Raw genomic sequence first — 26,499 nt, forward strand, 5'->3', positions numbered from 1 at the left:
TTTGAGATTGCTTTGAGATGTTGGGCCAGATACCCTGCTTTGCTGATTTGCAGATCGCGGTCTTTGGCTGATTGGATTCCTATACATGCTGTTGCCGGTGTTGAAGACATTGGCTTCTCTGGACTACGAGGTTTCTAGAATGCAATAGACCGCTTTAACTGATGCACATCTTGGTCTCCAAGATTACTGTGACAACTATAAAGTTTCTTGGGAAGGTCAAATTCCGTGACGAGAGGTCCATCTTGTGCTATACACCACCCACCACCGAGTTGACACCTGATCTTCAGATGCCATGCAGGAAGACTCTATAGAATCCCAGCAACTCACACTCGAGTTTGGCCCCTTGACTTTTCGTGAAGGCGAGTGGACAGAGGTAAGTCATCAATGACTGTCAAATCAAGGACTTGAGAACTTGAGCGCGATGAACATCCCTTAAAGTCAGTAACTCACCCGTCTCGGCCTTCAATATTCGCAAATATATACCTAGACATGGACCGAAATATAAATCTTTAGCCATCTCGTCTTAAAACAAGAACTGTCTATCAAGATACCATCTAAGCGGCTCCTTTTCGACTTCTATCAGAATCAAACCAAAACCCCGAAACCCGCCTTCACAATCACCCCCTTAAACCGTCTTTTTCTTTTCCTTCACCAACGCCTCGAACCCTTGAATCAAATCATCCCTCAAATCCTCCCACCCCTCTACACCAATACTCACCCTCAACAACCTCTTACTACACCCGCTATCGCTCATCGCCCGCCACTCAATAAGACTCTCGACACCACCCAGCGACGTAGCATGATGGAACAGCCCCATCTTGCTCGGCAACCTCTTCGCATCCCCCTCATCCTTCAACAACAACGCAAACACGGGGCCGAACCCGCCCGGCATCTGCTCCTTCAACCACCCCGCCTCCAGATCCGCAGTCTGCAAACTCGCGTGCTGCACCGTGTCGACAACACTACCCACCAACCCCCCAGGGTTCCCGCGAATCTCCCCATCAAGCCACGCAACAAGCTTCGTTGCGCTCTCAGACTGCCTCTTAACCCTCAACTCTAACGTCCTCAGCGACCGGACACCCAACCACCCCTCCATACTCCCCATCACGCTCCCGATAAAGCACCTCTCCATCAACAACTCCGGCATCCACTTGTCCGCGTGCTTGGGATTCAAACTCAGCGTCCCGCACAACATATCCGAATGGCCACCAAAATACTTTGTCCCAGAATGCATCACAACATCCGCCCCCAAAGCAAACGGATCCTGCAAAGGCGGCGGCGCAAACGTAGCATCCACTGTCAAATACGCACCCTTCCTCGTCGCAACTTCCCTAAAATACGCCAGGTTCCGCGCCTCACCAGTAGGGTTCAGCGGCGTCTCGACGTGCAGCACATCCCCGGCCTCCAGCTTCTCCAGCGAGGCGTCGTCGAGTTCGAGCTGCTGCAGGCCGTTGAGTTTCGTCAACACCTTGATGACGCCGTGGCAGCCGTGGTACCCGCCGCCAATGGCCACGCGCTTGGGGTTCAGGAAGACGAGCATGGCGTGGAAGGCGGAGAGGCCCGAGGAGTAGGTCAGGGTGGGACCGTGGAGCACGCTGGAGAGGATTGCCTCGAGGCGGGTTGTGTTTGGGCCCGAGTAGCGGGAGTAGATGTGAGAGTCGCCAGGGGCGGAGGGCTATTTGGATGTTAGTTTGACCTTTTTTCACACTTGACTTGTTTTTCTTTTTCTTTTCCATCTCATGATGGGGTCATTCTGATATCTCCTCAACAGCGGCAATCGTCTTGAAACCCGAATCAAAGGAACAGCATGAGAGCGCGGGCAAGACTTACATCGACATTCTCCCCTGAACGGAGCTCATCCGGGTTGCTGTGGTATTTGAACGTGGTAGACACGTGCATCGCCGGCGCGATGGCGCGGTGGCTGCTGATGCCATCATCAGCATGGACGGAAAGCGTAGCAAGCGAGAGCTCTCTCTTGCTGGCGGCGGCCGTCGTCGGGACCTCGGAGCCGGCCCCGGGAGCGGCCCGGGTCGCCGTGTCACCATTCGTAGGGATATTTCCAGCCATTGTGTTGTTTGTCGTGAAAGGATGCCAAGTGAAGGGGGTGCTTCAGTGCCTCTTGCTGGGAATAAGGGTCCTGGAATAGGTGACGAGATATGACACAAAATCTTTAAACGACTGAAGGGGGAGTCGAGATGTAATGCACAGGGCGTGAAAGCTCCAGATGTGTCATAAGAGAGAAAATTGAATAGTCACCGACAAACAATCGGCGCGGAAGACGATCAAGGCGGGCGGCGGCCCGGTGCCGGGAACCAGCCGTCTCTGTGACTCTGCCCCTCCATTGCGTGGAACCTTATCAAAAGGTGGGGTCGAAGACCAAACCCCGAAGCTGGGTCATGGTGCGATAAGTGCATGACGGATGAATAAGTATTTGCTAAATCACGTCAAAAAGCATACTGACCATTGGAATGACGATGCCGGATGAGTCTCCGCCAGCCCATCCCTCCGAGGCTCGGACCGTTATTCCAGCCACTCCAATGAGTAATCCTCTCTCATATCCCGAACTAACACTACATCACAACTTTCAAGGTATGTCACCGGCAATGTCACCATACAGCAGACCCTGGAGCCAAGACATGTCAACCAATATCATTATCATTAAGAGCTTATTTCCAAGACACTCGGACTCGGAGCTCTGCTCGCCAGGGTGACTTGCAACCGCCCGTATATGCATAACGCGGCTCAACCCGACGAGTGTGCAGGCTGGTTGGCCCAACTCTAACCATGTCATAGCGAATGCACCCCATATCTTGGGACATAACCCAACCAGTAACGCCAAATCCCAAGCCGACAAGGGCTGCATCGACAGGACGTATATACAAAGTAAGAAGAAAAGATGCCCGGGAGTACGATTAATGAATTTCGGTGGTCTCGACTGACGCCGCCGACTTTGGGCGCTCGATGGTTCCTAGTTCTGAGCCTTGTCCGCTCTGGCCGCGCTTTCTTCCAGCGCCGTTCAGGAAGCGCGTGACGCTTGAGTTGGGCGAGTTGGCGCTCGGCTCCTTGTGGTCTGAGTCGCCGAAGCGCGAGAACAGGCCGCGCATGCGGCTGGATTGGTGGTGTTGTTGTTGATGCTTCTGGTCGTCCAGGCCGACGTCTTCGAAGCCCTCGTCAGCGGTAGGGAGTTCCCGATGTCTGTCAAGCGCGGATCGAGGCAGGCGAGGGTAGCGGGCTGAATCGAGACTCTGGCGCGCCGGGAAGTCGTTCTGGGGAATTGGGGACCGTGCTGTGATGTCCTGCAACGCAATTGCGGTCAGCGGTGGCGCCACGAATAGCGGCTTGAACTCGACGTACAAATGATCGCCTGTACGAATCGAAAGATTCTCGGGAAATAGAGAAATGCTCAATCTCGCCGCTATTGCTGCGAGTGTCTGTCGAATTGTGGCCAGAGCCGAGGTACTTGCTCGGCCACAGGCCTTTTTCTTCAGTTGGGGATGGCTGCGCATACGCATTAGCAAATGTCTCGAGCGTGGGTGAGATTGTTGATTACGAGGGTGCATACCGGAAGATAGACGCCGCTGTCATTCACGACTGTGATGCAGAGAAAAGTAAGTCAATTGGTCTCACGTGCGCGCCATCACGTCTGATGAGAGGTGGAGGTGCATACCACTCATCTTGTATTCGCCATTGTCCTGGCTCTTGGAACTTCGCACGCTGAGGGAAGAAGAAGCCTTGGAGCCGACTGTGTCTTGCTTCTCAAATCCGGGATGCGACGGGCTCTCGCCATCGGGTCGTGAGTTTTCGTCTGCATGGAGAGTGGCAGGGCCCGGACGGCGGGCAAAAGGGTTGCGAATGGGCATGGCGGAGGATGGCGCGAAAGCGGCAAGGTCGGGATGGTAGCTGGTAAGGAGGAAATCTCGATTTGTCGCGATAGTGTCGATGTTGTAGACCAGGCCAATGTGCGAACTTGTTTTTGGAAGCTAGAGAGAAAAACTTGGTGCGTAATGTTTCGAGTTGTGTTTGTGCTTCGAGGTTGATGCTGGGACCGTTTGACAAAGAAATCGATCGGTGGACCCAAAAGGCGAAGGCGGGGAATAGGGTAGCGGGAAGGGATGGCGATGAACTATATGGCAATCTTGACCCGTCCTATTTCCCACTTGAGCAGATGTACACAGTAGGGACCTGTGTGTGCAGTGATAGCTAGTGGTGTCTGAGTTGGTCGAAGGGCCCAGTCTTAGTCTACATGTACAGTAAGACGGTGGCTTGGGATGGACAAGGCGGAACGGTATTGGTCTGTAGCGGTCCTGGAGAGAGATGGATGCAGGAGATGATGGAGATCCAAGTGAGGCGCAGGGAGATGGAGACGAAGATTGGGGAACAGGCCGGCGCTTGTTCAAAGTTGAGGACGTAATCGAGACGTGGTGTCGAGAAGAAGAGTAGACGGCAAGGTAGAGATGGATGGGAGCTAGAACTGGCGGACAATATCATCGGGCGGGAATCTGCAGGTTTTGGGCTGTGCTTGTGCTTGCCTTCCCCTGGCAAGTATGAGCGTCTCTGTCATGTCTTTTTTCTTCCCGCTCGTGCCTGCCCATCCGTATATTTTCTTTCCTTCCTTGCATCCGCCCATAAAGCACGGGAAAAGTAGGTGCGGATACGCGCTACTGCCACTCAGGGACTAGACGCAAGGGGGGGCACATCAGACTTGGAAGTGACGAATGACCCTCTTGCAGATGCATCCATTGGATCATGAGGTAACTTGGTATAACGCCGAGCATCAGTACGGAGTTTGGCGAGGTAAAGAACCCCGGTGTCGCTGCCGGTACCGCTGTGAGAACCCGCGGTCCCGCCCGGACTCTTCGCCATCACTCTTCAGGGTCAAGTGGGAACTGAGAAAAGAGCTTTTCCATGGCATGGCAGGGAATAGGCACGTAGGGACGTTTGAAGGTGTCAAGTCCGAGAGCCCTAAACGGTAAAGGTGTGTAAGATGCTGCAGCGGTTCCCCATCATCGGCATGGGCAGATCATCGGCACTATCCCACGACTCAGCCAACATCTTTTGCAAACACTGCGCGGCCTATGTCCATCAGTGGGGATATTGACAGCCTGGACAGCTGGACAGCCTGGACAGCTTGGCACTGGCGAAGCCGCGAAGCATTCAATGACATCTCACGAGAATTGGGATTGCGATGGCGGCACCTTACGCAGTAGGAGCTAAGCGGGACGGGGATTCGGGAAACCGGGAAACTTGGAACGAACCGCGAATACCATGCCACCAACGGCCCAGAGCACTGGGGAAAGACATGATCAAACATTAGCTCACTCACTCAGTCACTCGCCCTCTCAGTGGCTAGAGTCATGAACCGGCCACACCGATTCTACTGTTGCAAGCTTGAGAAGCTTTCCAAAGGCAAGGGACCTTGGTCGATGACATGTGTTTGTCCCATGTTTTTGTTCTTGCCATGCCTACCTGCCTGTTTTTTCTAGCCCAGCTGAGCTGAATGGTTCGCTGCCATCAGTGACATAAGGGGGTTAAGGTGGGATGCGGGTCGGTACATGTGACAGTGCCTTGAATGCAGCACCACCGCAAGTACCTCCCTGATTTTGCCTTCTTATGTAATCACCCGGACACCATGGTGCCCTCCCTTCTGGAAGCCCGCAGTGACGCTTGCCGTCATCCACCTTGTCCGGTCCAACCTTGCGTCCCGAATCCCCGCGACGGGGGCATGGCCTTTTCCAAATTCCAACCCTGATTATCCTGGCTTTCTTTCTCCTTGGTTACAGCGGTTAAATTCGCCCACCATTCAGCGTCTACATTCATTTCTAGGCGCATACTGGCAGACCTGTGAAAGCTCTGCGCAGTCACAAGCGTCGAACCCTCGGCCCCCAAACCCTCAATCGTCTCTTCTCCGTCTCGCCTCGAGTATTTGGCACAGTCCTGCTCGCTGGCCGTAAGGTGATCATCCACAGTACAACGCTGGGCAAACCTGGACGTTCGGACGCCACATATCGGATCTCTCGGCATCGGAGCGCAAAGAAAATGCCCTTTGATCTCCGTGCCGTACTTCCTCTTTCTATCGCCCTTCTACGGACCTGCATCATGTCCGTCCAATTGTTCCTGATTGACCGCACCGGAACGTGAGTTGGTTGCGCCTATCCGCTCACTACATGACGCTCTACCTAACCCACCTTTCCCCTCAGCGGATCATCGACTTACCGGGCGGAAAACGGGAGTCGGTCATCGCCGTCGCCGGCGCGGTACTCCACCACACGCTCCCATCACAGCTCATGAGGGTGCTATCTATCGATTGGGAAAGGGATATCCGTACACGTGATAGGAGAACGGTCATAGAGGGTTGCGACTTCGACTCGCCCTCCCGAATCACGAATCAATAGCCGTATACGCCAGACTCACCACTCAAGTCAATGTTGGACTGAGCGGCGTCAAACCGCGTCCTCGAACATCTTGAGAATCCGCAATCTTCGCTGTAAGTCGGTTGGCTGGCGTTCTTCATCCGACGAGGTTGGCAGCGTCTTTTAAACAACAAGACGCCTGGTGGTCTGGAACCAGGCTGCGACCTACTCCGACCTTTAGCTCAGTGAAAGTTGTCTGCATGCGGAATTCGCTCACACCAAGACGCCTCCTTGTCGTAGGTTGCCTTGCACAAGTCTCGTTGAAGTCGCCTTTCCGGACGCCCTCGCCGGCTATGGCTTCGCCGGCTTAACCCTTCCTCCTGTGAAGATGCGCCATCGGCCTGGCCAGTCAACCAGTGCCCGTACACCGTGACCCGGGGCAAAAGCGACACAATTTGCAATTGTCCAACGTGCAATGAAGAGCTTGAGGGCCGTTCACATCGTGGTTCAGCATGGCGCCGGATTAGGTTGTCGTGACTTCGGCTACCCAAAGTGGCTGCGGTCCGACAGGCAGCTGGGAATGTAGACGCCCAGATCCGATGGAGCGGGCACGCTACAGACGAACTCGCACCCACGCAACCACGCACCATCGAGATAGACTGTTGACACCACAAGTCTAGGCGTCGGCGATGCCTAACACCGGCCCCGTCGCGGTGTCATGTTGACTTCGACGGACTTTGGCTATGCTCGTCGTATGCTTCGGCGGTTGACCAACTGATGCCATCTTGGTCCTTAGCTGAGCGAGAATACCTTGCTGCACTTGTTACTGTCGCTATCATCAGCTGATCGCTCTTCTATGCATCGAATAAGCAGTCTACCGGAAGGGGACTGATCGACCGCACCTGCGTCGAGATATCTCTTTGTCTCGAGATGATCGCCAGAGTATCCGCCGACCTTGACCTGGGTTCGGCTCGCAACGTCGGGCTTCTCAAGAGGTTGTTTTCGCCATAACCAACGCGCCTCCTCAGTCCTTTGTTCGTCGTTGAAATCGATCTACAACCCTCGCCATCATCGACGACATAGTCGTCATCGGCACAGGATCTGAGAAGGACCATCGCCATCCGTGTCGCCTGATGGTTTCATACGTCAATCCAAGCAGAAGTGGCGCGCCTGCAGACAAAGAAGTGATCAACTCGCCGTCAAGGGGAAAACAGCAAGCATTGGGTTGATCAGAGTATTGTATGCTCGGCAACAGTAGGGGTTCACTGCTAATGTACCGATGCCATCACGGAATGACCCTGTCGAAATCATGAATGTAGTAGGTATGTCTGGCTTGAATACGGGACACTGATCAGATTATCGAGATTCGAGCTTCTTGCATGGATATGCTGGTCTTCAGCAGGCGGCTTTCATCAGGATTCTATTGAGGCCTGAAGACCAAGACCCATGAGAACTCCTACACTTCTCAGTTCTGTCAATGCTGGAACGGCTTTTGCTGCGATCTGTCATATGGAACGATGAGTTGATTACCACGTTGTTTTCCGGTGGACGTCGCACGAGTGTATTCGTCAATCTACCGAATTTGACAACGTGTACGGGAAACTCGCGGAGAGACTTTCACCATCAAAGACCTCAGACGCAATCTGCGAGAGGATGTGGTCGGTGCTGAGACGCACGTAATCTCGATTGTCCGTGAGAAGGACGAAACAGACCCGCGCCTAACAGCCGCATTGACATCAAACGCCTGCTCAACCCACCTTTTGAGTTTCTCAGGCTTGGAAAAGAAGAATTTCATCGCGGTACCTGACGGGACGACGTCTGTTCTCCCCAGCCTGCGCTTTTGGATCTCATGGCGTGGGCGCTAGGCCGACGCCATGCGTGCCTGTGTACCTAAGAAAAGAAGGACATGAAATGATCGACCCTTGAGCGTGCGTCCGAGCAACATCGGACGACTCGCAGCGAGACGGTCAACGGCTGCTGTCATAAGGAGAAAGGAAAGCTCGAACGACTTACTGCGGTAGTCGACCTCTCGCCGCTGGAGTAGCACTGGATGACACGGTTCCCGTGGCTCGCCAAGGCCAATGGTCGTTTTCAGGTCGAGCCTCGATGCCGCGGGGCCCCACTCACGATGCAATGCTATGTAAAGCACACACTTCGCCCGCATGCTGCAGGTCGCAGGACGAGAGAGATCAGCACGAATGTGGGATCTCCAGGGGCAGGGCGACCGAAGCGGCCATGGAAAGCCCTTGAGGCTATGCATCGCGTTGAGCCTGTCTGGTTCCTGCGTCCATCTGGTTCCTCCGTCCGACTCGTCTCCCGCTCTGTCCACTTTTGGCCTATGCCGAAGTAGACCACTCAGATGGCGATATGAGTAAACCACTAGAGTGCAGCAACACAGCAAACGTCCACCGGCTTCTGAGGACTCCGCAGAAGCTTCGAGACCATGAGGAGAGTGCGGAATTCTACAAACCATCTTGCTCACCTCTCGGCTGCCTGTTCACGTCTATCGTGAATTGCACGGCATGCCGGGTCATGTGACGACGGTCCAGGCTCGACAGCTCGAGAACGTGGACGAAAATGGCTTGTCCGCAACCGAAAACATGGAGATAACATGCGGCAATGGGATAGAATATACTCAAGAGATCACTATAGATGAGAGGCAACGACTGGCCAAGGTCTCGATCTCAGTATGGAAATCAGGTGTGGCTTGCTCTTCCGCCCATCCTTCGGCGCTAAGTGGGCGAAACTAGATCAGCCCGCGCCGTACCTTGCATTCCGCAAACGGCCATCTGAGACCACTTCCGTCGTAGCAACTTGTTGGTTCTGCCCGCTCATCCCCCCCACAACTGTCTTTCTTTTGTGGCGTTTCTACATCCAAGGTACGTTTTCGCACTTTGATTCTGCAGACAGAGAGGGTTGAACATTCCAGTAACGCCCGGCCCAATTCCTAGGCATTTTGACATGGCGGCGGCACATAGCAAGACGGTTGACTGAGAGGTAAAGTCGTCCCAAAGCGCCATGGAACCAAACGCAAACAGGTCTAGCAGCTTGTCTCGATCCGCGAGATGGGATCCTCGATGGGGTCGAGCAGGGATAACCCAGACCCTTGCCCTGCAGCGGGCATGAGGACGAGACTACGACTATACGGTAGCAGTGCTCAGAAAACACCAACGACCCAATTACTACCACACCCGACTTCCAAATCCCCTTTTGGGATGGACTTCTCGACCGGACGTAGTAGCACTCGCCCTTCACACCCACGCACGTCCTCAGCCGGCGCTCTCGTCGAGAATACACCACGATGTCTCCTCCCATCTCCACTTGGACGATGGACACTGAGAGAGAGGCAACTCAGCCACTGACACACTCTGCCCGAGACGGATCCTGGCTTCGGTCACCCTTCAGTCTAGTCCTAGTCCAGCACTGCTCGAGAGTCCAGGCCGACCCCATCTAACGAGCTCGTCCATGGCGGATAGGTAGGTAATATGGCTGGTGAGAAAGGTGGATGTGAGTGTTGTGTTGTTTGCTGTCGGTATCCGTGTTCCCTGTTTCATACATAACCTGCCGGCTTCCGTCTGACCATTGAGAACCAAGATCACGCTTTTCATCCAGGTTTTTTGTTTCCATCCTTCACCGCCCAGGACCCCTTGAAGTCCCCTTATATTCACCAGTGCCCCTCTAATACGAGGTCACCTTTGATTCCTATCCTGTGTAACTGATACTCGATAACGGTGGCATCTTGCCTTGTCCTGTACCTTACCTCGGTTCTTGACCTCATCTTCGAACCTCAACTAAACGACTTAAACATAATCAACACTCTGTAATAATATTACCAGAGCGATCTCTCCTTCTTCTTACCCGATTAAGAAGCCATAGCGCCTCGCCCATTATCGAAAATCACAATCTCTGAGCTTGTTCTGGGTCCATCGCCACCGACAACGCTCTTCGCCGCATTCGAACAAGACATTGTGAACCAGTCCGATTGCAGCGGTTTAGGAACGTCACACCTTCGAGGTCAGAACCGACTTCGGTCGCAAGAGGGATCCTTGCCTTCACGTATCCTTCCTCACTTCAAGAAGGGAGCTGTGCTCCATCTTTATTCACTTTGGTCGACACTTTCACATCTGATACCACGCACCTTCCTCACCTTCCTGCTCAGACCTTGAGCAACCCTCCTTCTCACCACCACACAACACCATACACATCAACTTCATTCAACGCGACTCACAATGGGCAAGAGAGTATTTGTCGACTGGGAGTTGTGGCAGCAGATGACTTTTGTAAGTCTTCACATCAATACTTCCAAAATTCCATGACTAACATATTTACCCTATAGGTTCTGGCTTGTGCTATTGGCGTCGTCTTCATTATAGGCTTCGTGAAGCTATGGTGGTCCAACCGATACATGGCCAAGCTCGAAATCATTGACGCGGAAAAGAGGGCACATGCCTCAGAGATGGAATCAACCGGCTTGCCGCCCCCACGAAAGCAATCCGAAATTCCCTTTGGCGTCCGCGCCATCCAGTCCGGCATCGAAGTCGACGGCATCTGGATTTCCCGCCCCGCCACCCCTGCCACCGACTCCCCTCCTAACTCCGCCAAAGGCAAGGGCAAGTACGTCTCCATGGGTCCCATCTCGCCCGCCTCAACAAACTCCTCAGACCCCTTTGGCTCCCCGCCTTCGTCTCGCGGTGGCAACGGTGTTGCGATTGGCCCTCAGACATATCGCCCCAAGTCATTCTCCGGAAACGCCGTTGCGAGCCGTGCCGACGCGCTGAGCCAGCTTGAGGGCAACCCGAATCCGCCAACCGCACCCTCCTACGGCACTTACCAGCCCCGCGGAAACGTCGCCCATTCCGAGTCCTCGGATGAGGCCAGTAGCCCTGTTAGCCCCATCGATCGCGGAAACGCTGGCATCAGCAGCGAGAACTACAACGGCATCGACGTCCGAGTACCCATTCGAGCCTCGCCCGTCGTTAATCGCCAGCTCAACAAGGTCCGCAACGTCACCGGCGGTCCCGCCCAGCAACCGACGACGGGCGGCGGTGTCCGCTCTTTCAGCGGCAGCTTACAGCTGCCAAAGAACGGCAAGGGGACATACTCGACTTTGCCGCAGGGCTCGCCTGGCGGAGACTTCACTGATCCCTTTGCTACACCTGTTACTACCCCTGGTGCCGACCAGGCGTTGCTTCCTTCCCAGCAGCAGCAGCAGCAGCAGGGACCTCATCACGTTAAGTTTGCGAATGTCGAGTATATCACCAGCCAACGCTACGCCAGCGACGGTAGCAGTGGGAGCAGCGGCAGCAGTAGCAGCAACAATCACAACTAAGTCCTTTTTAGGCTTGGATAGTGTGGTTGATTGACGGTACATCAGCATCGGATGGTAAAGCGAGTTTTTTGGCTTCCTTTTTTTTTCCCGCGAATCTTCTCACAAACTTGGAGAGTAATATCGTAGCAAATGTATGAATAAGAAAGGGAAATCTGTCGAATATGGACAGTGGGGGATGGATACTAGGTTCCGTGGCCTCTCTCTCATACACCGCGAGATGGCATACGAGGGAAAAGGCGTTCAGGCATGTAAAAAAAGATTCATCATCGGGAACACATTAGACGGTGGGCACCTCTTGCGCAGCGAGGTCTCTCGTCGACCCCCTCTTTTCATTGTGAGGGATTGGGGCAGACTATCATTAAAACGAAAGTGATTCCATCCATAGAACAAGAACAGTCACAAGAGAAAGAAACAATTTATAATCATCTCTTGACCAACTATCTGCGGTGAAGCAATATGTACTAAGCATGATGATAGTGAATAACTAGAGCAACGTTTTGTGCCATGCGATAATTTGATAGAGCCGCTCGGCTCGCAACTCTGCGCTCCGGACTTCGGCGTGGCTCCGCGCAGGTCGGCACCGGCGCCGGTTATGGCAACGCAAAGGAACCCCGCTCATTCGACCTCCTCCCCTCCTCCCCTCCTTAACCCCCATGGAGGTAATCCTCGCCCCCACATAACTGACATGACGTGCGTGATGAATGGAGAAGGAGAGACGATCCGTGTCGGTGGCCAAAGAAAATAACCGCAATCAATCCCCTCTTCCACAGCTTGTGTTGTTTATTTCCGAGTTGCCATCGCACTTTCTCCTAATTGTGAATTTCGTTCTTGGAGAATATCGCGCAACTGCATCTTGGTTCCAGGGTACTTGTGAACACTAGCTCCCACCGACGGAACGGCCTCCTAAAACTAAGCACTTGACGCCAGCGGTTTGAAATTGCTTCATCAACGGCATAAACACATGACCAATTTACGCATAGTTGTATAGAAAAAAACAGGTCATCACCAACTCAACTCAACCTCGAAAAAGACAAACAGAGCACCTCAAAAGAAGAACACCCAACTTTAGTAGACTACACAAAGAGAAGAAGAACAACAAGAAAGAACCACATAGTCACCACAATGTCCCCAACATCCCTCCACCAAGGCGCCTCAAAAGGCTTCGCAGACGCAGCAACCTACGACGCCTACCGCCCCTCCTACCCTCCCGCCGCCACCCAAAAGTTCCTCGAGCACCTCCGTCTCGCTGACGTGCCCCACGCCAAGATTTTGGATTTGGCTGCGGGCACGGGCAAGATGACCGAGGTGCTGGCGGCGCGGCACGAAGGGTTCGAGGTCGTGGCCGTGGAGCCGCACGAGGGAATGAGGGCGGAGCTGGAGAAGAAGGGGCTGAGGGGCGTCGAGGTGAAGGATGGGTTTGCGGCAAAGTTGCCGCTTGGGGAAGAGTGGGGGGATGGTGCTGTTGTTGCGCAGGTGAGTTTTGAAGTTTCTTTCTTGGAAGTTGATAGGGGGGTTTCGTTTTGTGGTGTAGGGATCAGTTTGAGATGGGTGGGCTTGCGGTTTGGGGAGACGATGGCTGACTTGTGATATATGTAGGCGTTTCACTGGTAAGATAGTCCATCTAATGGACTCGAGTTGTGAATGGAAGCTCATGAAAAGTGTAGGTTCGCGACGGCAGAATCTCTCAAAGAGATCCACCGCGTCCTGAAGCCGACCGCCGTGCTTGGTTTCATCTGGAACATTGAAGATTGTGAGTTTTCCCTTCTCATTTCCCATTCCTAGAGACACATACTCCATGTAATCAAGGACAAAAATAAACAAGCATTGCTGACGGAATCATACACGATCACAGACAACAAGCCAAAGCACTGGAAAGCAAGCACGCCCTGGGAACAAGCCCTCAACGAGCTCGTCTTCACCCTGGGAGGCGACGGCCAGCCGCGCTTCCGCGACTTCGTCTGGAAGGACGTGTTTGACACCCAGCTCGACGCCAACCCGCTGCGCGCCGTCAAGGACGTCGTCCTTGAGGGCGGGCGCAAGATGCCCCTGTTCAGCGTGCCCGTAGGCGAGGAAAAGGTGCCCTTCACCGTCTGGCTGACGCCCGAGGCGGTGTGGAACCGGCTGCGGACGCTGAGCCAGGTCGCGGTGCTCGAGGGCGCGCGCGCGGCGGCGTTCAAGGCCGAGTTCGATACTATTTTGGGCGGGGAGAGCGTGGAAAGGAATGAGAAGGGGGAGATTGCATTGCATGGGGTTACGTATTTTGCGTGGACTTCGAGGTTGTAGCCGTGGTGAGATGGTCTGCATCGTAAGTGAGGGGTGTTTTTGCTGTTTTGGTTAGACGAAGGTGAGAGGTTGCAGAAAACGTTCAGCCATATGGTACAATTGAGGGTATATTTTCTTCTGAATTGGTAGATCTGATAAAGGACGCCTTCCGAGCACTCTAGACTCGTTCATAGACCTCTTCGCTTGTGGATAGAGTCCAGTAACCGATCCATTGTTGACATCTTCATCCGCGCCCCCTAAGAGTCTGCCGAGATGTACATGACTGCACTATCTGTCAGTTTGAATGACTTGGAATGGGATGGAGTGAGAATTACCGTTGTTTCCTCTCACAAATGCGTCGCCGTATGATCGCCTCTTGCTGCCGTTGACGTACTCCTCCGTCTTCTCCAGCGCGATGTTCATGTAGCCATCGACAGACTGGAGCTCACCTATAATGAATGTATACGGTCAGATACTTCTCACCGCATGGAGAATAGAGCCTAGCCTCATCTCATTCTTGGTAATGACGGCTGAGGTACTCACCCTTGTAGACGACGCCTGAGTTGAGCTTCACGGTGACGGGGTTGCCAATGATGTCGCTGAGGAAGCTGGAGGGGTCCTTGCCCTCGCCCTGGCTGATGTTACCGTTCTCCATTGTCGTTGTCTGGATGTTGTGAGATGGATGTGAGTTATTGGAGAGGGCTTCGGGATGAGGGTTATTCCGTGGCGGGTTGAGGTGACGGTGGGTGGTGGTTGAGGCTGCGGGACGTCAAACTGGTGATGATGTTGGCAGAATTGCTGGCAGCTGGCGGCGATGGTGGTGACGGCTGCCCTCTGTTAGAGCATCGAAAGCCTGTGCACCCGGGGTACCTGGATCGCACCTGGCGTTAGCTTTTCCCAGGGTCAGCTCGCACTGTAGGGCTACCCGAGCAGCGCACACTCCAAGCTGAGCAGCGTGCGAAGGCGAACTCCAGCTCCATCCCCCTCCAGGTCCTCCCCTGGGGCCCTTGCAAGGTGGGACCTGCCGAATCAATCTTTTTGCTCTCACCACGGAAACAACGGCCGCCCCTCAAAATCCCAACCCAAATATTTGGTGGTGGTGCGCGCGCCAGGACGCCTCCTCGTCCCCCTCTCCCCTTCTTCTGTCGCATTGTTCGTGATGTTTCTACCTGCCGCCTTCTCTTCTAGGCCCAGCCTCTGGCGCCTACTCTGCATGGCCTGACTTTTTTTTGTCCGTCATACATAGTTCACTTACAAAAAAACTACAACCGCCACATAAAGTCGGTCCAGAAATCAGCTCATCCAATTTCTTGCGCCTTGGACCCTGCAAATTGCACCGGATCGCATAACGAATCCCGAGTCAAATTTCCCCCCGCCGCTCGGTGTATTTAGAAGAAACGTCTACTTGTGAGCCATGGCAGATGCAGCGAAGCCCAAGAGGCGCCTACCCTTCAAGCCCACCGCTTTGCGACAAAAGTCCGACCCGAAGCCCGCAACACAGAAGAACACCGACGAAGACGAAGACGATGACGATGGTCTCAGCCTCTTCAAGCGCTCCGCCGAATTCTTCCCCGTCGCAGTTGCCGAACAGGAGCGGCGTATGAAGCGGAAGCAGGCGGAACGAGAGAAGAGCACACAAGCGCGCTCGCCAGAGCGCGAGACGGAGCCTGTGCCGAGAGCCAGCCAAGAGCCTGGCAAGGACAACGTTAAAGAGGACACAGGGTACGCTTTCCAACATGTGTTTTGCACCACCGCTTTGGCTTCCTTCTAATATCATTTCCCCAACTGTAGGGAACCCGGCACGCCGCCATCAAAACGCTCGCGAACCAGCGACGAATCCCCGCAATCGAGAACGAAGCAGTCGCCGTACAAGCGCCGCGAAGGCACAGAGACACCCTCGAAGCGCTTGACCCGCGCCGCCGCGTCGCGGACGCCTCGGAAACAGGAGGTGATACCCCACAAGCCCGTCATTGCGATCGAAGATAGCGACGAAGAACTCGATGACGCCGACGATGTGGCCAGCGACGATATCTACGAAGCATCACCCGTCCGCAAGACACAACACCGGAGACAAACCTCAGAGCCCGAGGTGTCGCCTCTCGTGATTGATTCGGACGACCCTTTTGTAGAAGGAATGGACGAGAACAAAAAGTCGCCCGTCGCAGCGGTAGCGGAAGAAAAGGAAGATGACGAGTTTGAGGAATACGTCCGACGCGCCATGGAGCGTAAAAAGGCTCTCGAGCAGGATGAGAACCAGCTCGTCAACGTTTTCGTCACCTCTGATATACCAGGCACCAGGGACCGGCAATTCCGCTTCACGCTTGTCAAGCCGCTCAAGGTGATTCGTATGAAGTGGATTGAAGTCCAGCTGGAACGTATTGAGATTCCTCGCTCGGAAGTGGAAAACGTGTTCCTCACATGGCGTGGTCATGAGCTGTATGATACGACGACGCTGCATAGTCTCGACCTGGAGGCTACGTTCCGCAAGAACGGCGGCGGCGGTGGTGGTGGCGACGGTGGAGGGGATCTATCCGAGGGCTTCAAAGACGACGACTGGACAAACGTACATTTGCAGATGTGGACACGCGAGTTGTGGGAAGAGCACGAGAAGCAAGAGGCGCGGCGGAGGAGACACGAGCTCGGAGACTACTCTGACGACGAAGATGGGGATCAGGGCGACGGTGCGGATGCCGTCGAGCCAGAGGTGGAGCAGAAGATTAAGGTCCTCCTCAAGACCAAAACGGACGAGCCGCTCAAGACTTCTGTGAGGCCGTCGACCACGATCGGAACGCTTATGGAGCTGTTTCGGAAAATGCGCGGGTTGGCTGCGGATGCGCCCATCACGCTCATGTTTGACGGCGACGAGCTCGAAGAGGATATGACGGTTGAGGAGGCTGATATTGGTGACATGGAGACGATTGAGGTCTACATAAGATGAGGCCTCCTGGTTCACATGTCGGCCGAGATCAGATGAGGATGTCAGCCTCAGCCTCTGAAAACGAAAGTGTCACGGCCCGAAATGGCAGTGGCTCGAGTCTCGATATCTAGGCAGAAGGGGGCAAGACGAGGCCCTTGAGGAGGGATGTAATTCAAGATACCCGGGGAGTTTTTAGCGTTTTTTTCTCATGGGAGGTAGCTTCAGCATGGAAAGTTGAGAAGGCTTTTTGGACCTCTTGATGTTGAGATTCATTGTGTTGGAATGAGACCGAGCTGTCCCTATTTTGACCCGCCTGCCCCTTGACGAGAATCTGTGCCTCACTTATATCGTCAACTCATCGCTATCAAGCTTACGAGCACTGCATATGGAAGATCAATTCGTCAGTCATGTCATTCTGTTGATCTATCATTACTCATCAAAAACAAGGCCTTTCCTCCGTGTTTCCGACAGACAAAAACATCCCGAACAGCACTGAGAATACAACTCAAAAACCACCACACCAAAAACCTCAAATCCGCAAAGACCTCCGCACCCCAATCCTCCTCACCCATCATTTTCCCCTCCAAATCGTTCACCTCCCACGGAAGCCCAGGACAGGCCTCAGCCCTTCAATCGTGCCTCTCGCCGCAGCCGGGACACTTGTCCTTGCTCTCATCCTGCGGGAAACTCCACATCTGCCCGGCGCTGGCATTCCTCGTCTGAGCCGCGAAATCACTCTTCTCGTCCCTATTACCCGCTGCCGCCGCGCCGTCCTCGGGGTCCTCGTACTCGTCCTGCCGCGCCGTGATGCTAAAGTACCGACTCGCGTTGTACTTTTCGCCAAGCCGCTTCGCGACGTCGTTGGCCTCGTTGAGGGAGACGAGGCGCCGCTTGTCTGGGTTCTGCTCCTGTACGGCGCGGACGGCGCGCCACGTCTTTTGTTTGTCGGTGAGGCGGGCTGACGAGTTGCCGTTGCCGTTGCCGTTACTGTCTGTATCCTTGCTATCGTTCTTGTCTTCGTCGTCCTTCTTGACAAAGGATTCAACGGGCCGGCTGACGATGGTCGAAGGGTCTTGGTTACTCTGGAACAGCGTAATCGGGCTCGGCGCGAGGAATTTCTCGCCCGTGACGTTTTCGCGCGCGATTTCGGCGGGGGTGCGGCCGACTGCGTTTTCGCGGTAGAGGAGCTTCGGTCTATATCCCAGCAGCGCCTTTGCGAGGACAGCGTCCTGGGCCATGACGACGGTGTGGAGGGGCGTGTCGCCCGCGCCGTTGAGCATCTCGAGCTCGGCATTGCCGCCACTTGAAGAGAATTCGAGGAGGCGGGCGAGGACGGCGAGGATCTGGGCGTTGTCCGCGTAGTTCTTGCTTGCGACCGGGTTGTAGTGGTACGTCGTCCGGCGCGAGTTGCAGACGGCCGTGATCCAGGCGTGGAGCGGCGTGGTGCCGTTGTTCTCGGACAGGTTGTTGCGCTGCTGGGCGAGGTGCGGGCGGATACCCGCGTCGACGAGGTCGAGGACGGGCCCGAGGCGACAGGCGCGGGGCATCCCCTGCAGTGCGGCGTGGAGAATGTTGTCGCCGGCGTTGTTGCGGGCCATTTGGTTCGCGCCGGCCGAGATGAGGGTGCGGGCGAAGTCGAGGCGGCCAAAGTGGAAGGCGAGCCAGAGAGGGGTGTCGCCGAGGGTGGACTTGTAGTCGAGAGAGGCCGGGCAGGCTTGGGCTAGGTATTTGATGACTTGGTTTGTGGCCTCTGTTAGAGGTCCCATGACGGCGCAGTGGATTACGAGTTCGTCTAGGTTTCTGTGTTAGTGGCATCTGAAAAGGGGTAATGTGAAAAGGGGTGAACTCACTCTGGATGCCTAGCCACTTGGAGATGGCTCGGTCGAAGCCGCCCGGTGCTTGGCTAAGATGCTTCAGTCTTGAATCCTCGCGGGCTGCCTTGGACTTTCCAAAGTCTACGTAGTGACGATGAGGTGCGTCGCCGAGGAACCACTCGACGGCATCAATATTGCCGGCCATGGCGGCATGGAGCAGAGGCGGCGTCCTGACGCCGGTGGAGCGGACCACCATGTTCCTCCCGGCCGTGGCCCAGTCCTTTCTGTTACGAGGAGTTAGCAAGCTGTTGGTGATACGCGGGGCCCAAAGTGTGTTTGTGATTTTCTGCTTACCTCTTCCTGCCATAGACTGACAGACCCAGGTAGTACTTGGACTTGCGCTTCATTTCGACGCCGCTCTTCTTCACCAAATCATCGAGTGGAATACCGGCACCGGTGCGGCTGATAATCTCCGCGAGAGCTGCTGTCTTACCATGCTTAACGGCCCAGAGGAAGTCGCCCTCGGGGAACTCGAAACGGCCAGTCCTGCCATCTTCCTCATCCTGAGCCACGCCGGTCCCGCTGACGAGCTTCTGGCTCGCAAAGTGGCTTGCCATATCCAGAAGAGTCTTGAGCCCCGCAAGATCGTCGTGCTGCAAGACGAATTGGAAGAGCGTCTGGCTCGAGTTCTTGCAGCTGCGCGCCTTGCCCTCCACGGGCTTGAAGGTGTGCGTCTTTTGACCCAGAAAGTCGAGCGGCTTGGTCGTGGATTTGACCTGCATCGACACCTGGCCAATGTTCTCAATGGTGAACTTCTTGTCGACAATCTCGGAGATGATCTTGGGGTCGTCGTTGGAGGCTGCGTCGCTCTCGTAGTCCTCGTCGTCTTCGTCCTCGGGACCGCCTGTGTCCAGCTTGTACCGCATTGCATCTCGATCTTCCGGTGCATACTGGGCCATGACGATCTCGAGAATCGCGTGGGCCACGTCGTGGTGACCACGGAGGTAAGCTAGCGAGAAGGGGGTGTTGTCCTTGCTGTCATTCACTGCCATCTTGAGAGGAGGCTCCGCCTGATCCTTGCCCCAGGCTTGAAGGGTGAGTGACTTGATCTTTTCCAGATCACCGGACCAAGCAGCCTCAAACCTAAACGGGCGTCAGTAAAGAAACGAACGAACAATAAGTAATGTCTCGCACTCACAGTTCCAGGTATGCATCCTTCCGGACTTCCGTAACATCAGTAACGTTACGGAACGAGAAAACGTAGCTGTAGTTGTAGAACTTCTTCTGAGCCTCCCAAGGTCTGTTCTGCGATGTGGGGTTGTTATCCGGAAACTTGATGTCGGGATGAATCTCCGCAAAGGTCTTGCCGCCCTTGTCGATGATGGCCTTCTCCAGCTTCTCTAGTGACGTAATGACCTCCTTGATGGCCTCGATCTTCTCCGGGACGCCCTTGAGCTCCTCGAAATCCTTCTTCGCCTTCTCGTAGCTCTCCACCCCTCTCTTATAGTTCACTCTGCGCCAGTAAATATTCTCCGAAATCTGCCAGTGCTGGTAGGTATCTTCTGGGTATCTCGCAAGGAACTCGTCCATTCCGGCGGACAGATGGGGCATAACCTGCGTGAACTTGTCGCTCTTGAAGTCACGAAGCTTCTTGAGCTGCTGTTGCACGAGGTCGAGAGCCGTCTCTCCCTTGTTGTACGCGCGCTGGTAATCGTTTTCGATGACGCGGTACGAGTTGGTCGTCATCGTGTTGGGGTCCGCACCCTTCTCGATGAGGTTCAGTGCAACATCCGGATCGGTGCAATTCTTAATTGCTACGATCAACGGCTGTTCGGTATGTTGGTTGAATTGCTTCTTGTTATCCTCGTACGAGCCAAGTCTGTTGTTCGACTTGGAGAACTTTGCAGCCTTCAGCCAAACGTCAAAGTCGATTTGCGGGTTGGCACCGGCCTCAAGTAACTTAAGCACAAAGACGGAATCGCCGTTCTCGATGGCTGTGTGGATCGGCGCGATGGCCACCGGGTTCCAGTAGCTGGCGGCAAAGACCATGTGGTTGAGCGCCGTCTTGAGTCCGACCTTGTCGTTCTCCCACAGGGTGTCAATCATCTCCTGGTTGCCGTTCTTAACGTAGCGGTGGAACGCTGTGCATCCGTTCATGTCTGCCTGAGACGAGGTGGCGCCGAGTTTCATCAGGAGAAGAGCCATCGACTTGGCCTTCTCAATGGGTAGTGAAAGGGCGAGGGAGAGCGTCAAAATGGCCGCGGTGGGTTGCTTGTCAGAGTTGAGGAACTTGACGGGGAGAATAGCGTCGCTGCCATAGTCACAGAGAAGTCTGACGGCATCTTCGTGTCCTTCGGAAATGGCAAGGTGCAGAGGCGAGCAGGGCAGATCCCAAGCCAAGACGTCAGTCTTGAAGAAATCGGGTTCGTCGGTTGAGTCGTCTTCCAGAACCAGGTCCTCCTTGCTCTTTTCGTTCTCATCCTTGACTTTGACGAAAGACCCGGTCGCCATAGATGTCGCGTCTGCCTCAGTGTTACCCGCGTCCACCATCTCAATGTCATCATCATCGTCAGAATCCCCGTCCGTTTCAGCGTCCATATCTTCGTCGTCCTGCGCTTTGGATGTCTTTGAAGTGGGCTGGTCTTGAAGTCGAGTCTGAATTGCTTTGCGGCGGCGGTCAGCCTTCTCTTCCTCCTCCTCTTCGTTGGTAATACTCTTGTCCATCAAAATCTTGATCATGTCAGCGTTGCCGCGCTCGGCCGCGAGATGAAGAGCCGTTCTGCCGTCAGCAAGGCGAGCAGTCAGACGCGAGCCAGACTCGACAAGACAACGGACAACCTCGGGTGTGGAACTAATGACGGCTAGATGAAGAGGCGTGCGTCCCGTGTAGTCGCGCTTATTCGGGTCGGCGCCCTCTTGGGAAAGCCAGTCTCTGACCTCCTCGACGTCACCGTCAACGATGCTTTGGCAGAGACGAGCCGTGTTTCCAACATAGGCCATGTCGGTCCAGTCATTCTCCGTCAGGGGGTTGAAAGAGCCGATCTGCTGTCGACCCGGATCGTCAATCAAGAAGCTGACCTTGCCTGAGATGTAAATCTCCGCCTCTTTCTCAGCGACTTCGACCTCTTCCGGTGTCACGGCCTTTGGACAGCCGCCGCAGCAGTCTTCGATGACATCCTTGACACGTCCAAAGAAGGCGGGGTGGCGGTGAAGATACACCTCTCTCTCGTCGGGCTGATTCCATTCGGCGTTGAGCACTACATGCTTATTAGTAGACCGCTTATAATCAAATAGTGCTGTGACTTACAGAGATCTCTTGTATAGCAGAGCTTTTCAATCTTCTTTGCGTGGAACCTGCCTGAAGTCAGACTCTATATTCAACAGGTGATGGAGAAGCTAGAACATACCCGTGACCATATGGCACCGTGAAAGTGTGGTAGTTGGACACATCATTCTCGTCAACCCAGTCGGCAACCTCGTCCTCGAAGTTGTCCTTGATGTTGCCGTGTAAATGATGAGGGTTGAAACGGTTCGTCGTGGGTCGACCTCTCTCCTCTCGTCGTTTGTTGAGGTATGTATCCCGAACCGACTGAGTGGGAAGTCGCTCCAGGACGAGAAGACGCGCGAGACCGAGAGTCCTCTGGAAGCTGCGCTCAAAGATGGTGGGATCGATGCGGCTGCGCTCAAGCTCTGGCCAGTACACCTCAAAGTTGCGGTGGCTGTACTTGGAAAGTCGATTTTCGTAGGAAGGACTCCTGCGAGTAAGGTCGATTTGGTTGACCTGAGTGATGAAGCTTCCCAAGGCTCTAGGGGTCACCCAAACCTGCTTTCCGTCGTAGGCACCGCCGGCTGCGTCGATATCGAAACCGGTGAGGATTTCGCCAACAGACCTGTTTCAAGGTTAGCCTCGTGCTTGATAGTCACTTGGAATCAGACACATTTTCCGGTCCACCTACTTGTATACTCGCAATACGATCTGGAATGGCGGTTAGTGCTGGTCACTAATAGCAAGATAACGTGGGTATACTTACCTGAATGTGACGAGTTGGGTATTGAGAAGCAATGGTAATAGCGTACTTGGTACGAACTACCGTGACCTCTGTCAGGATTGCATCCCGAACAGACGCCTCAATCTCCTTAATCTTCTCAATGGCCTCTTCATGGGTAAGGCCATACAAGAAAAGATCAACATCAGACGCCGGACAGAACTTCTCGTGGTAGTACTCTCGAAGCTTGCGCTTGGTCGTATTGAACTCTGGCGGGACGGGAAGAAGGGTGTTGATGACTGACGAACCGGCAGCAACGACGTTGTCCCAGTTCATATCGACGAGAGAAGACTCGGAAAAGACGTTAAAGTTCTTTTGGAAGTCCTTGAGGCCGGAGACGACAGCGGGCGAGCCATTAGCACGGCGCTTGTTGTCCGGAAGGGCCATGATGTAGCGGTCTTTTTCCTCCTGCGTCTCGGCGGCGAGGAAGCGGGCGCGGGTCCTGATGTTCTCGGTGTCCTTTGTGAAGAGGGGCACGAGGTTGATGTGCGGGTCGTCGAGGGCGGGATTCTTGCGATCTTGGGCGAAGACTGAGCGCAGCTGGGCCTCATACTTGCGGTAGGGCTCTAGGATCTCGACCATCTTCTTCTCTGGATGGTCGTGGATGTAGTTGACCAGGTCCCCGTGGGGAACTGGCAACTGCTGGAGCTCTGGGAGTGACATTGTGGAAAAGTATTGGGGATAAAACTTGATTGAATCTGGGAGGGAGTTGCTTATATGGCGTGAGTATCTTCGTCGTGGGCAGTGCCAGGAGTCGAAGTATCAAATTCGGCTTGAACAGAAGGGATTCAAGCACAATAGATCCGTGGGCGGGGTAGACGACGAACGATGTAAGCTTGTCAGATGAGGCTGGGAGGATCAATTGACAAACAATGGGAAATGGAGAGAAGGAGTCATGAGGATGGAGGATCACAAGAGATGCATTAAAAAAGAAGACGAGGAATTGAAGCTATCTTATAATCTGGAGAATACCGTTTGGCGCATTCCTTCTTGACCGTTTGTTCTCGTAAAAAAGGAGGGGATGAGGATTTTAAATCGTCCCAGGCAAAGCCATGTCAGATGCAAGGTACCTTTCTTGTGTCTTGTCTACTGGAGAGGTACATGAGCCTAGCGCCATTACGGATGCGTACCGTCGTCAAACGAGCAGCTCAGCTCGGTACCAGGGTTGCTGCGAAGTGGTACCTTCAGCAACCACGAGACTTGCCTACATAGACGAAATTACGTCCAATGGGTGGAGCGCCAAAGTTCCATGGCGAAACGAGAATCACGTATGGGTACAGATATGAAGAAGAAGAACAAAAAACCCGTGCCGCATGAAGCTGTCGCGTAGTTTAGGCAGGATACGCGCTCAAAGGGACGGAAAGAGAGAACTCTGACACGGTTCGGGATATGCAGGGGGGTATGTTGCCTAATTCGCGGCGAGGTCTTTGACACGAAGTCCAGTGACCGCCGTATGGGCCCACTATTGTCTTCCCGCCATGGACCGCCACTGCCCGCTGTTGCCTGCCTGGTGCGCTCCCCATCCTTGACACAAACTCAATTGAGTCGACTCCAACCTCAAGGACGACATCCGACGTCGGCTGCAGCCTGGATTCATCTGCAGATCTCGAGTATTTTGATGGACTGAATCTAGCAAAATGAGATGTTGTCTGGAGTTACCAGCATGTTAGTCACCGTTGGTTGGGAATAGCTTCGGGGTCATCTGATCTTTGCCACTGTCCTGCCAGGCAGAATCATGGTCTAGACGGGACCTTCCTACGTGGTTTTTTTTCTCTTTCCATCTTAGAGAGTGAACTTGCGACGGGACTTTCATCGGTCCTCAATTATATCTGGGTCACATCACCAGATTCAAAGTCGTGATTTCGGTAATAATTGCGAGAGCCAAGATATGCATAGGTACTTTGAACATTCCGATTTCTCATGCCGCATGCCGAACCCATATCCTGTATGAGATTCAAACATTCCGAGACAATCATAGATCGTTCAAACAGGAAAAATTACCGACTACGCGGGCTCGGTCTCAGAAAACGTAAGCTCAGGTGTTTCGTCATGAGATTGCTCCGCGAAGTCAGCCATCTTACACACACTCACTTGGTATTCGAATCGCCGAGCCAACCACACTTGATTACTACTTTTTCAGATAATCAGCCACTGTAACCCTCATAGGTCTAAATGGGGTTTGGAATCCCGGTATTCTCTACCATGCGCTGCTTATACTAGCACGACTAAGTGGGAAAGCCTTCTCGCTACTGCAGCGTGAAGCAACACACGAGCGAAGGCCAAACTATCACTCATTTATCTTCGTCTCGAAGGGATAGGGTGAACAGAGCCGACAAAGTCAACCATCGGCACATAAACTCAAGGTAATGATCTTGCGTTGCTGCAAGAAGGGGGCTGATGTACTCCCCTTACCGGGTATTTGTGTGAGAATGCTCTTCATTATGATTATCAGGCTCCCTCCGCTTAACCGAAATTCCGAAGTACTCCGTTGACCTTATGCCGAAGTGATCGCTGCCGCCCTCTCCAAATCAAGTACTCTTACATGTTCCCGACCGTATACTTCCATCATCCTCGAGGGCTGTCATCATTCCGTATCGTCACAGCTAAACCCAGGCACATACTCCATCAAGATCCCAGAAACCTCAAGCAGACGATTGTCCACGTCTCCTCCTATTGGTATTTGCACCGTGCAATGCGCCCGGGGTAGTCTTATACCCTTCTCCACACCCATACGGGATTGCAACCGCTTCAACCGCGCATTGGCAATCCCATCACACTGAGACTGGCGGATCACCTCCTCCTCGAGCAAGTTGACGGGCTTCTTCTGCTCGCCTCCAGCCTCCCCATCCGCCTCATCTCTCTTGACATCGTCGTCGTCCTCTTCCTCGCTATCGGATCCCCAGAGGTACTCGTTAGCGGCGCCCCGGCGGACATAGTCGACAAACTCCTCCTCAAACTCTGGCGTCCACGCGCCGAGCCCCCGACGTTGCCGCGCCCGTTGGATGCACGGTGAAAAACGGCGGTCAAAGAGCTTGAGCACGGCCTTGAACGGCGTGCCAGAGGGCCGCAGGACGGCGACTTCCAGGACAGTCCAGTCGGACGGTTGGAAGACCTGCGCTATCACCATGCGCAGGTTGCCTTCAAAGGGGGCCCGGCCGCCGACGGCGGTGCCGGTGATGATGTTGCCACGATAGTATGGGTTTCTTTTCACAGGTATTTGTCAGCAAGTTAAGCCAAGCTATTTTTTTTGAACATGGGTAGGTAGCTCACGGTGAGTATGCCATCTTGAGCCAATTCACGATGGACCTGTAGAAATCTCCAGCTCCTCGCGCTAAGCTAAGGAAAAACCTCTTGATGGCGTGCAGAATGGCCGACATTGCACCCGACCGAAGCCTCGTAGTAAAACTGTCCAATGGAAAACACCCGCCCCTTGGCGTGTCGTGTGCTTGATGGTACAATCTGGACAAGATGTAAGAATGGCGTGAGGGCGCAAACGTGGGACTAAAAGTTGGGATGAAAAAAAAAAAGTCGCAAAAAGGCACTGGGGCATTGAAGATGTACATAGTGGAGGGGCCCTTGTCTGATATGCCCGATTGGGTAATTAGCTAGAGCTTGTGTGGAGACCTGCTGCAGAAAGCATTGACGCCAAAGTTGACGCTAACGGACCGCTTACCGAGATATCCCAGCCCGCCGGGTCATCGGTGAGTCCCGGTGTGGCCGGCGTGGTCTAAGATGGAGTCGAGAGAAGACTACAAGATGAGCTTCTGGCAGCTCTACTGAT

The 26,499-nt window shown here is 54.2% G+C and overlaps 9 protein-coding genes across 9 annotated transcripts; 3 read left to right on the forward strand and 6 right to left on the reverse strand.

Annotated features, from left to right (window-relative positions):
- Positions 1–625: 625 nt before the first annotated feature.
- On the reverse strand, positions 626–2,067 carry BDZ83DRAFT_579687 (Cys/Met metabolism PLP-dependent enzyme; the record flags this gene model as incomplete). The annotated part of the gene is made up of 2 exons (XM_060505270.1): positions 626–1,675; positions 1,831–2,067. The coding sequence occupies 2 exons, from the start codon at positions 2,065–2,067 to the stop codon at positions 626–628; spliced, it is 1,287 nt and encodes a 428-aa protein (XP_060363977.1).
- An 845-nt stretch (positions 2,068–2,912) lies between these two features.
- BDZ83DRAFT_579659 (uncharacterized protein) lies at positions 2,913–3,860 on the reverse strand (the record flags this gene model as incomplete). Its single annotated transcript, XM_060505266.1, has 4 exons — positions 2,913–3,296; positions 3,355–3,498; positions 3,563–3,591; positions 3,668–3,860. 4 exons carry the CDS (start codon positions 3,858–3,860, stop codon positions 2,913–2,915), a joined length of 750 nt encoding a protein of 249 aa, XP_060363978.1.
- Positions 3,861–8,115: 4,255 nt separating this feature from the next.
- On the reverse strand, positions 8,116–9,035 carry BDZ83DRAFT_368130 (uncharacterized protein). Its single transcript, XM_060502622.1, has one exon. The coding sequence runs from the start codon at positions 8,821–8,823 to the stop codon at positions 8,212–8,214; it is 612 nt and encodes a 203-aa protein (XP_060363979.1). The 5' UTR covers positions 8,824–9,035; the 3' UTR covers positions 8,116–8,211.
- Positions 9,036–10,594: 1,559 nt separating this feature from the next.
- Positions 10,595–11,649, forward strand: BDZ83DRAFT_552427 (uncharacterized protein; the record flags this gene model as incomplete). Its single annotated transcript, XM_060503500.1, has 2 exons — positions 10,595–10,630; positions 10,687–11,649. Coding segments are annotated over 2 exons (999 nt in total), but the record flags the coding sequence as incomplete, so codon positions are not given.
- A 709-nt stretch (positions 11,650–12,358) lies between these two features.
- On the forward strand, positions 12,359–14,051 carry BDZ83DRAFT_624641 (methyltransferase). The gene is made up of 4 exons (XM_060508456.1): positions 12,359–13,152; positions 13,276–13,286; positions 13,344–13,429; positions 13,532–14,051. The coding sequence occupies exons 1-4, from the start codon at positions 12,802–12,804 to the stop codon at positions 13,960–13,962; spliced, it is 879 nt and encodes a 292-aa protein (XP_060363981.1). The 5' UTR covers positions 12,359–12,801; the 3' UTR covers positions 13,963–14,051.
- BDZ83DRAFT_624643 (U6 snRNA-associated Sm-like protein LSm6) lies at positions 14,052–14,726 on the reverse strand. Its single transcript, XM_060508457.1, has 3 exons — positions 14,485–14,726; positions 14,277–14,390; positions 14,052–14,224 (listed from the first exon to the last, which is right to left on the reverse strand). The coding sequence occupies exons 1-3, from the start codon at positions 14,594–14,596 to the stop codon at positions 14,199–14,201; spliced, it is 252 nt and encodes an 83-aa protein (XP_060363982.1). The 5' UTR covers positions 14,597–14,726; the 3' UTR covers positions 14,052–14,198.
- Positions 14,727–15,242: 516 nt separating this feature from the next.
- Positions 15,243–17,183, forward strand: BDZ83DRAFT_368190 (ubiquitin-2 like Rad60 SUMO-like-domain-containing protein). The gene is made up of 2 exons (XM_060502623.1): positions 15,243–15,663; positions 15,733–17,183. Exons 1-2 carry the CDS (start codon positions 15,356–15,358, stop codon positions 16,877–16,879), a joined length of 1,455 nt encoding a protein of 484 aa, XP_060363983.1. The 5' UTR covers positions 15,243–15,355; the 3' UTR covers positions 16,880–17,183.
- A 304-nt stretch (positions 17,184–17,487) lies between these two features.
- Positions 17,488–23,381, reverse strand: BDZ83DRAFT_579671 (uncharacterized protein; the record flags this gene model as incomplete). The annotated part of the gene is made up of 8 exons (XM_060505267.1): positions 17,488–18,658; positions 18,705–18,956; positions 19,027–19,815; positions 19,871–21,929; positions 21,980–22,026; positions 22,080–22,562; positions 22,629–22,648; positions 22,704–23,381. The coding sequence occupies 8 exons, from the start codon at positions 23,379–23,381 to the stop codon at positions 17,488–17,490; spliced, it is 5,499 nt and encodes a 1,832-aa protein (XP_060363984.1).
- Positions 23,382–25,139: 1,758 nt separating this feature from the next.
- Positions 25,140–26,244, reverse strand: BDZ83DRAFT_624650 (uncharacterized protein). Its single transcript, XM_060508458.1, has 2 exons — positions 25,989–26,244; positions 25,140–25,921 (listed from the first exon to the last, which is right to left on the reverse strand). Exons 1-2 carry the CDS (start codon positions 26,093–26,095, stop codon positions 25,303–25,305), a joined length of 726 nt encoding a protein of 241 aa, XP_060363985.1. The 5' UTR covers positions 26,096–26,244; the 3' UTR covers positions 25,140–25,302.
- Between the last annotated feature and the right edge of the window lie 255 nt (positions 26,245–26,499).

Source organism: Colletotrichum acutatum, assembly GCF_030867785.1.
Source record: "Colletotrichum acutatum strain CBS 112980 chromosome Unknown BDZ83scaffold_58, whole genome shotgun sequence".
Taxonomy (NCBI): Eukaryota; Fungi; Ascomycota; class Sordariomycetes; order Glomerellales; family Glomerellaceae; genus Colletotrichum; species Colletotrichum acutatum.

Excerpts from the sequence above, each read along its gene's own strand:
- BDZ83DRAFT_368130 (XM_060502622.1), bottom strand. The coding sequence starts at position 8,823 with ATGGTTTGTAGAATTCCGCACTCTCCTCATGGTCTCGAAGCTTCTGCG.
- BDZ83DRAFT_624641 (XM_060508456.1), top strand. The coding sequence starts at position 12,802 with ATGTCCCCAACATCCCTCCACCAAGGCGCCTCAAAAGGCTTCGCAGAC. Across the intron at positions 13,430-13,531 it reads CATCTGGAACATTGAAGATT|ACAACAAGCCAAAGCACTGG; the intron begins GTGAGTTTTCCC and ends ACACGATCACAG.
- BDZ83DRAFT_624643 (XM_060508457.1), bottom strand. The coding sequence starts at position 14,596 with ATGGAGAACGGTAACATCAGCCAGGGCGAGGGCAAGGACCCCTCCAGC. Across the intron at positions 14,391-14,484 it reads CTCAGGCGTCGTCTACAAGG|GTGAGCTCCAGTCTGTCGAT; the intron begins GTGAGTACCTCA and ends CATTCATTATAG. Across the intron at positions 14,225-14,276 it reads ATTTGTGAGAGGAAACAACG|TCATGTACATCTCGGCAGAC; the intron begins GTAATTCTCACT and ends CAGATAGTGCAG.
- BDZ83DRAFT_368190 (XM_060502623.1), top strand. The coding sequence starts at position 15,356 with ATGGCAGATGCAGCGAAGCCCAAGAGGCGCCTACCCTTCAAGCCCACC. Across the intron at positions 15,664-15,732 it reads AACGTTAAAGAGGACACAGG|GGAACCCGGCACGCCGCCAT; the intron begins GTACGCTTTCCA and ends CCCCAACTGTAG.
- BDZ83DRAFT_624650 (XM_060508458.1), bottom strand. The coding sequence starts at position 26,095 with ATGTCGGCCATTCTGCACGCCATCAAGAGGTTTTTCCTTAGCTTAGCG. Across the intron at positions 25,922-25,988 it reads CTCAAGATGGCATACTCACC|AAACCCATACTATCGTGGCA; the intron begins GTGAGCTACCTA and ends ACCTGTGAAAAG.